Below are 9,728 nucleotides of genomic sequence, written 5' to 3'. Positions count from 1 at the left end.
TTTTGACCTAACTTACTGCAACTGGGATCTTATCGCTGCTGAACTCCCATGAACATAAAATAGAGCCGGTCGTTCGGTTGGCGCGACAACACCGAATTCGATCAATACTGGAACGTACAAAAAAATGTATTAACTGTCTCGTGAAAGTACAGATACGTTGATGAATGTCTTTAATGTGGCGTAAAAGGCAGGACTGTCATGCCTGCAGAATTACTTGTACTTTTAGCGAGCTATCACCAGGTTGAGACTTACGTACCGGTAGCCTAAACAAAACAACTTGCTTGGATATATTGAGTTTGTCGAACGAAACGCTTACTATCAGTTATTTGAGTTTATGTGATCTTACACTATAGTTTAGGTACTAGCTTAGTGATACTTTTGCGAATAATAAAACTAAAAAAACAATGTTAATTATTTATATCGCAGACTGCGTTAAAGCTAGACTGCACTAGGTATAGTGGTCCTTTACATTACTGCCAGATATAATGAAATAAGTTTATTTGTTTCCTACCATAATTTGTAAAATTATGTTATTCCCATTAGTCATAGAAATACAGCCAATTTTCAAATAAGTCATTATCTCTATGTTTGACAAATTTCATTTCTTGTGTAACTTCTATATTGAATAACACATTCTTAAAAAACTTTTAACAGCTAAGTTCAAAGCCAGAATAAGTTTTTTGAACATGGCACAGCTGATGAAGAATTTGGTATTCTTGCTACCATTTTGCAGGTAAACGGCGAGTTTATCCATATTAAAAGAACTATGTTTAAAATGAATACAGGATAGGCGCAGTATAAACTAGCGTATTGTTTTTTTTTGCGATTATAGACTAGTCCAATTCGATTTTTTTACTTTTTATGCAGTTTGGTTTGGACAAATAAAGTTGATCTTCAAACAAGAATCAAACATACGCTGGACAGTTTGCTAGGAAAGGGGTACGACATAAGACTGCGTCCCCAATATGGAGGTAGGAGTATACTTAAAGCTTTGTTTAAATATGGAAAATCAAAATACGTGCATCACAAGCTAAACTAATTTACAAGGCCCTGTGTTTAAAAATGACGTCCAATATAGACAAGAGCAGCACATGAATGTAAAAGTATATAGGCCTTCCACATTTAGTCTTCCATCCTGTCACAAATTATTCCCAGTTAGATGGTATCTTCTGAATAGGTCGTACTCATACCCGCAATTATTTATTGCAAGGTATGACATAAAAAAATTATTCTAGCGAAATTTTACGGTTTGAAAATTTGTTTCAAATACCAGCTTATAATAAAGGTATTATTTATACTTAGAATCAAGAAAGGTGGTTAAAAAACATCCTTGGATATAAAACTTAGACAAACTAAGCACACAACCCAACAATAAGCACGTTTCTTGGAAATAAGCACATTAGTATTTTCTAAGACACTGCGCTCGAATAACCATGCATCTTAGAAATAAACAAGGAATGTTAACCTATGGTTATAACCCGTTTTTTTTTCAAATTTGATAGGACCAATGGGTACACAACATATAAAAGTAATTTAAAAGTGATCATTTACTTTAATAAGCGACAATGTTAAGTCTATAATAAAGATTTGTTACTTTTAAGTAAACTATACTTGACAGGTTGTAGTTCTACTTATGTTTCTCTTACATAGGTTTCTTTTGCAGTCTACTAGATTCTAGGGTTATTGTGCGACTGTACCGACTCTAAGTGTTTATAGATTTAAAGTTAGGGAAAAACATCAGCTCGTGGTTGCATGCAATTGTACTATATACATTTCTAAGTTGTAACTGAAATATATTTGCGAAGTTATGAGATATGTAGATGCTTATTTGTCTATCGACTATCAATACTCATCAAATATGTGCCTCATGTCAGTTATTGATTTTACATATATGCCTTGCAGCCGATCCATTGTCGGTTGGAATGAGTATCGAAGTTGCAAGTATTGATAAGGTTTCTGAAGTTAATATGGTAAGAATCATTTTATCAAAAATCGTTTGTTTTCTGCAGTAGATGCATTCTAAAGTGTTTTTGTAATAGTTTTATTTTATTGTTTTTAGAAAACCTAGTTATTCAGAAAAAAAAAAAAAATATATATATATAATTATGCTACTCCGAGATGTTTCGTCAATAAATTAACAGTTGAGGTTGATAGCGCTTTTAAAACATTATTTTATCCAGGACTACACACTGACGCTGTATTTTCACCAGCAGTGGAGGGATAAGAGGTTGGCATTTGAAGGAATTCCGCTTAATTTGACTCTGGACAACAATGTTGTTGACAAAATATGGGTAAGATCGTTAAAAAAGTGTTTCGTGTGTTTGGATTATTCCACGCTTTTAAAAATATCAAATGTAACCCTTACCCACCTTTGGACCATACGTTTACAGTTGAAAGTATGCAAAATAAGACAAAAAATGTTTTACTGTCTCAGTTTAATAGAGAAACAAAACAAACGTATTTTTTCTTTACTTCAATCGCCTTAAATAAATAAAGATTTCCAAGTTATTCAAAAAAAGAAAAAAAATGTTTGTTGAACTATTTTGCATTTGAATAGTTGACTTTTTTTTTTATGATTACCTTTTATTGCATAGCCATTTCGTTAAAACATAAAGTTTTGAGTCTTTAAATGTTTTCCAATGTTTATTCGATTTGTGAACCCTCGTGAGACGCTTGAATAGCAGAAATAATTCTAGGTCGGTGTTTCCCTGCGGACTCATCGCAAATTGTCTCTAAAGCTTGTTAAGCCTGTCGCGCCGAAAAGACATTCCCTAATCGAAAAAAGCATCGACCAGTGTTGTGCGTAACTGTTAGCCAATCGAATTCCCGACACGCTTATAATTATGATTTTTCGTCAAATGGCCTTGCGCCGGCACGAAATAGCTACGTCAGGATTTTCAACCGACAGTCATTGAAAGCATTTCCATGCTAAGCGGGAATTGTGTCGTGTCTTTCCTGAATTACGTCAAGGGCATCTCTTGACATTTTTGTCGTCCATTAGTGGAAGTAAGAATACCGGTACCTTGTATTTTAGATCGTTAGTTGCTTTTGGCGTTTTTTAATGGATAACTCATGAAAAACAATCCCCGTTTTGTTTGTTTTCCCTGCAGCCACAAGTTTAACACACCTGTATATTCTCAATTCTAAACAAATAGTTGGTTAATTGGTAAAAAATAGCACATTGCAAAAATAGATTATTTGTGTGAATCTAAAAGTGATACACAGATGTGGAAATTGAGCAAATGCCAAATTTGTTTTAAGGTCTCAGGGACCGCACATAATGGCCGGTTTGCCACCTCTTTTATACGAACTAACTAAAATTAGCTATTTAAAAGGATTAACTTATTAAAATAGACAAACCTACTTTCTAAAATCACTGGTAAATATGACAACCTCTTTAAAAACTCTGAAAATTACCCATTCTAAAATTATCCATTTGAATGGATTTTATAAAAACAAGGCATTATTTGCTAGTATAGACTCTTTATTGAGATGTAATTTTAATAAGGTTTACAGTTAAACAAATGACCTCTGTAAAAAAGGCCGCATCAGAGGCGTCGTCGGAAATATATATATGTAATGCATGGTAAACATCATATACAAAAAGGTTTGTGATGAATAAAAGAAAAAGAATAAAATAAAAATAGATACACAGATTTTTATTCTGTGTTCTAATATCAAGAAGTAATAAAACAGTACATTAGATAGCAGGGTTTGTGTACAAATACCAGTTTGATTAATTATTAACGAGTTCCGAACTAACCGCTAAATTAAAAACTAATTTCCACAGTGTCTCTTCTCTGATGGCTGATTCGCTTAATTTTAATCCCTATTGGGCGTATATTTATGTAAAACACTGTAAAATTTAACAGAACATAACATGTTGTGCGAACGCAAAACAACACATTCACAGTTACCTGTAAAGGCTTTGCAAAAAAAAATGAAAAGAAAATTGGAAGGCCTGACTTCAACAATAAAACAAATATCCTTACTGAAAATTAATTATTTTAATAATTTATTTTTTAGAAGCCATTAGGTACGACGTTTAACTTTCTCTGATGAACTTCGCAGTATAAATAAACTATTTTTAAATTGCTAGGTACCTGATACATACTTTGTTAATGACAAGCAGTCTTATATTCATACCATTACGCGCAAAAACAGAATGCTTCGTATTCAACCGGATGGGACAGTATTTTACGGCTTAAGGTAAGTGAATTCAAAGAAAATGAATAGGTTGCAGGCCCTATCACTATGTAGTGACTGAATAACTGAAACAATCACACCGTTTGATAAAATTTCCATTAAATTTGCATAAAGTTGATGATAAAAGCTTTTAATATGTGTTTCGAAAATGCATATTCTTCCTAATTTTATTTTAAACACGGGCTATTTTGTTAGAATTACTACAGACCTAGCCTGTATGATGAACTTGCGTCGCTATCCAATGGATGAGCAGAACTGTACCCTGGAAATCGAGAGCTGTAAGTCTTACGGGAGTTAATCCTATTGGGAGCAGAGTCCTCACAATGAGAGAAACCAATTTTACGCCATTACATTTAATCCCAGCAAATCGATTTTAAGAAGCATATGCAGTCTTGTCCACAAGCGGGTCTACGGTTTGGGATTTATGGATAGGACAGAAAAACGTTCAATTTAAGTCTACCATTGTCAACGTTTCTTAAACTTATTTTTATTCAACATTTATCAAATAGAGTTTCACAGTTCGTCGTTTTAGTTGAAACGATAAATGTACCATAAGCTTGCTATACGAAGTACACTATATATACTCAAATCTTACAGGAACTTAAACAAAAATCTAACAAGATTTCTGTACAATAAATAGTTAGGAAACTATTAGTTATGTAAATTAACAACTTAAATAAACTCTTTAAAGTTTTTTTTTTTTGGTCTGCAAAAAGTTTAATAGGAAACTAAAAGTAATGGCACACACCCTTATAATTTATGTAAAAAATCTAATGCGCCGTTAAATAAATTGGGCCGTTAAACTTGAAATGTTGTGTTCACGTTTCGAAATAGTAATGATTCGCCCGAAACACGACAAAATGCATTACAAAGATTGCACCAAGATCGCAATAAAAGATAGTACTAAGTATTATAAGATTGGCAAAGCAGCAGTTAGTGAATAATAATAAAAGTATGCATACATAGACAAACCTTCCGAATATTTTTGAATAACGATAACGGCTTACATATATATATGTGTATATATATGTAGTAGTACACCGGGTCCTTTTAACAGACCAACGTAAATCAGTCTATTAGTTAGGGAATTTAAAGCGAACAAGGTTAGAAAACAAGCCTGCGGGAGGTTCGAACTTACGACCTGGTCCATAGCGGGACCTTATCCAAACTTACTAAGCAACACGGGTTCATAGGGGAGCACGTCGAGAACCAACATGACACTATTGCTTGCTGCCACCTGTTCGTACAAATAACCTTATATTAAAGAGGATCTAGAGTGCCGCGTCAAGTCAATAAAAGAGTACAACAACTGTGAACAAGGCCTGCTGTAGTTGTTTTTGATGAACACTAACGGCTTAAGTATTATAGAACACCGAAAGCTTTCGATGGACTTAACAGAAATATAGGAATTAGTTATATTATCGCTTTCCTATTTTACCTTACGCCATTTTTAGCTATAACCCCAGTTTCTAATTTCGCACTTTTTATGTGTTTTTTTTCTTCGCAAACGTTAGATCTTTGACGGTATCAAATTTTATCATGATGTATTTGTAAACGTAACCGTTCTTTTGTTTGGCAGATGGCTACACCACTTCAGACATTAGTTTCTTTATGTTAGGTGGAATAAGCCATGCAGTGACTGGTGTTGAGAACTTGAAATTGGCCCAGTTCCAGGTGACTGACTCAAAGCTACACATTATTAACAAGACTTTTGCGACAGGTATACCTTTTTACCTAAATCGTACCTATTGTTAAAATGCTAAAACTAAAAAGCAATGTAGCTTAACCGGAAAAAATCGTTTAAAATAACACTTTATGCTTCATGATGGCCCATAACAGGTCTGTGCAACATAGAGTACGCGGGATGCGTGCTACCCTAGCAACGTTTTATTGCCGCCCACTACGGAATAACATTAGTACGTCAATTGAGCCTACTTAATTTAAATTACACCAGTCTTGCTAGTGTTTTGCATGATGTCAACAAATATCGCAAAAATAGTTGTATTTTCACGGTCGTAAAACCATGCTTTTTTGGTCAAATTCCAAATTCCACCAAACAAATTCCCAAGTTCCCCCTAGGGGGAATTCCTCCCTGGTTGTGAACTTTTGTCCTAGGTGAATATCGCCAAGTGCACTTAACTCACGGTTTGAAATAAACTTACTGGACTTAACTTGACTTGCAATGGAATATAGTTTGTACCCAAGACTTTTCAGTGCATCTTGTTTCTAGTAAGATCAAGTAATTTACAAGAGACGAAAAGCCTAGTGTTTCGGGAAAACCAAAACATTACGCTCTGTGAAAACATTACGCAAATGACTTGCTGCAATAGTATTATTTTAAAGTCTTGTTTAAATGCACTTTACCTTCGGCAGGTTCTTATCCGCGAGTATCACTAAGTTTTCGATTGAAACGCAATATCGGATTTTTTATTTTACAAACTTATCTTCCATGTTCCCTTATTACCATACTAAGTTGGGTTTCATTCTGGATCAATCATGAAGCCACAGCTGCAAGAGTAGCGCTTGGTAAGTATTCTATTGGCTACATTTAGTAAAATTGATCTCAAACCTATGAATGTTGATGGGCTTTTATTTTAATTACTTCAGTAGAAAAGCCAGTGCTTTTAAACCAGGAAGTCGAACATTTTAACTTTTCCGGTTCAGTTTAGGTTCGGAGCAATAGTTCCGGCTAAGCTTCAGCTCTAAAAACAACTTTATAAACCGGTTTCTTATCCGGAGGGGAAAATATAGAAAACATCAATAACTAGTTTTAGTTTGTTTTGATAATTGTTTTAGTAAAAAAAATAACTAATTATTTTTACAAAACCTAACCATTTAAAAACGAAACGGTGTAATTTGACAAATTTAAATGCTTTTTGCTTACAACATTACTCACAAGGTAGATCAAACAACCAACCAATTCAATTGGTAATATTACCTCTAAAGTTGGGACCCTTTGGCTACCGTTTATTAAAACTGGTTGTTTTCATCAAAGGAATCACAACTGTGTTGACAATAACAACAATCAGCACAAATGTTCGGCAATCTCTTCCAAAGATTCCGGATATCAAAGCCATCGACGTTTATCTTATATGCTGTTTCGTTTTTGTCTTTTTGGCGTTACTCGAATACGCGATGGTGAATTGTACCTACTACGGGAACATTGCAAGATTGAAGCAAAATAGACTTCGTAAACGACTTGATGAAGCTCTGGAGGTATAGATGGATAAGGCAATATTTGCATTTTTTATCTTAAAAATGGGATGAAAGTAAGCTAAACGTCCGAAAAATTTAATAAATAATAAATAAGTTCCGTTGTTACTTCTCGATAAGAAAGTAATTCAAGTGAGCAGTTTATGAAAGGGAAGTTTTGCTGGTGATTTATCACAAGAGAAAAGTTTGCCAAATTAAAAACACTTTGAATAAATTTCGTCAGCATACAACCGTAGTACTATTATTGATGGTTTTGTACATCGGATAACAAGACAACAACTTTCAGTTACGTGAAGAGTTTTGTTTGAAACTTTAAGTAACCTATACTTGTAACTGCCGTAATTAGCTTCTCAGCAGTTACATTGAGGGTGACAGTATTTGACCATCTTTGCGGCGAAAACTAGTCAATTGCTATATAAGTATCGACAACAACATGTATGCTTCATCAAGGTGATATATTGAAATTAGCACTCGGAGTCACAGGTACAAAAGTTACATTCGACGTTCATACATGAGACCATACATGCGTTTTCTAAAAGAAAATAGAAACGGTTACAGAAATAATAACACTGGCGGTAAACAACAAGAGAAAACACTCACCGAATATTTGTGGCTTTAGTGAAACTTCACCGCGTGTTAACAATTTAATTACTTAATATTCATTTTAATTTCTAGGTAAAACATAAAGAATTACGGTTAACTTAACGTCATTAACAGTAATAACTGAGCTATGTGCAGTAAAACGAATTATTTGATTGTAAAGCACATGTTATTCAAAAGGGCACGAACGAGTAAGATTTCTATTAATACATTTTTTAAACAACATGGGGATGCGGAGTTTCGCCGTAACAATACTTATAGGGATGTTGTAACAAGGACTGCTTGACCTTAAATGAAGAGTAAAAGGCATACACTATCCCAAAAGCAACGTTTCTTTCTATTTTGTGTTTCCTGTTGAAGGCAGTATAGGCCTAAAATGTATACCCTGCCAAAAATTCAGAGTCAAACGGTTATTTGTTTGATGTTTAATATTATAGTGTAAGCATTGGTGTACGCAGAACTTAGAAGGTATGTGCGACCTGCGGCCCTCGGGTATAATGCGTTTTCCACTTTTTTACCTACTTTGCTTACGTGTGCTTATGGACGTATAACCGCCAAGGTCTATAAATTTTGAACTTGTATACCTTTTGGCTTATACAACGATGATTCCACTATTATTGTTTTCGCAAGGCTGAAGAAAAAGAAAAAGCAGCAAACTTCACCGCAGTATTCAGCGGCGACTTAAACGAACAAACACACTGCGTTGACGTGGAATCTGCAAGCAGCCTGGGGCCAACGTCGCCGAAATCCGAAATACCATTGCCAAGTAAACAAACTCAACCCACTCGACGAAGAAATATAAGCTTTAAAATCCAGGTATAATTGAAAAGAAAAATTTTTAATATAAATGTTTTATTTAATTTGAGTACAATTTTTTAAATGTGGTAATGTAATTATATATCAAATGGTAAATACATTTCAGTGATCGGCATTTTTTAGCCGTTCTTTTGACCAAAATGGTGAATTATGACTATGGGTGTCCGATAATAACAGATCGAAGTAGACACCAATAATAGTATCAGTATACTGTAATCGTGCGATATTCATAAAGTCAATTCATAAAGCCAAGGAATTTCGTTAATTCGGAATTTTCATTTTAGCTAAACGAAACAAAATAAATCAATTGCTTTGCTGTGTGCGACAATTTATTTAATTGTTCACCCTAAATATATATTTTTTTAAATGTCTAAAAACCTACTTTTGTCTAATGAATTTAAATTACATTAATTTATAAAAAGGTGTATAGTGTAATTTTTTATTAATTCTATGTTGTTAGGGAAAAGGACGAAAGGCATCTCGGTATGATTTCAGTTCTAGGCGACGAAGCAATAATCCCAATGCCAAGACAGTAGGTAAACCCTATAGAGGCCTTGTTACGCGAGCCAGGCGTTCTTTGTCCTCCCTCAAGATTCCAGCCATCAGCGACGTAAGCATCATCGACAAAGTCGCTCGAATCGCTTTTCCCGCCTCTTTCGCTATATTTAATTTCGTTTATTGGACGTTTTATGCTTTCTTTTGAACTACAATAACCACTTCACCGACGTAACATTTCTTGCGATTTTCTTGTTTTGTATTTTGAGTTATTTTTGACTTAATTGTAAATATATAGTCGCTTGGAACTGAAAATCACAAGTGATTAGTTTACAGCATTTTTACAAAATATTGATCAAGTACCTGATAGAAACAGTAATATAATACATGCTCTAAAT

General features: G+C 34.1%; 1 protein-coding gene across 1 annotated transcript; it reads left to right on the top strand.

The window, feature by feature from the left end:
• The first annotated feature begins 659 nt into the window (after window positions 1-659).
• On the top strand, window positions 660-9,538 carry LOC146133070 (gamma-aminobutyric acid receptor subunit beta-3-like). Its single transcript, XM_083397641.1, has 11 exons — window positions 660-733; window positions 868-971; window positions 1,903-1,970; window positions 2,181-2,291; window positions 4,100-4,209; window positions 4,402-4,484; window positions 5,786-5,926; window positions 6,580-6,732; window positions 7,202-7,422; window positions 8,650-8,835; window positions 9,296-9,538. The coding sequence occupies exons 1-11, from the start codon at window positions 687-689 to the stop codon at window positions 9,536-9,538; spliced, it is 1,467 nt and encodes a 488-aa protein (XP_083253767.1). The 5' UTR covers window positions 660-686.
• The last annotated feature ends 190 nt before the right edge of the window (window positions 9,539-9,728 follow it).

The sequence above is a fragment of the Ascidiella aspersa genome, chromosome 9 (assembly GCF_963924565.1).
Source record: "Ascidiella aspersa chromosome 9, kaAscAspe10.2, whole genome shotgun sequence".
Lineage (NCBI taxonomy): Eukaryota > Metazoa > Chordata > Ascidiacea > Phlebobranchia > Ascidiidae > Ascidiella > Ascidiella aspersa.
Note: the sequence above shows the minus strand (reverse complement) of the source record. Positions and strands in the feature narration are given on the sequence as shown.

What these genes read in the sequence shown, in the direction of transcription:
- LOC146133070 (XM_083397641.1), top strand. Translation starts at nt 687, where the DNA reads ATGGCACAGCTGATGAAGAATTTGGTATTCTTGCTACCATTTTGCAG. An exon ending in ACTGCGTCCCCAATATGGAG is followed by an intron (nt 972 to 1,902) that starts GTAGGAGTATAC and finishes TATGCCTTGCAG; the next exon opens with CCGATCCATTGTCGGTTGGA. An exon ending in TAACAAGACTTTTGCGACAG is followed by an intron (nt 5,927 to 6,579) that starts GTATACCTTTTT and finishes TACCTTCGGCAG; the next exon opens with GTTCTTATCCGCGAGTATCA.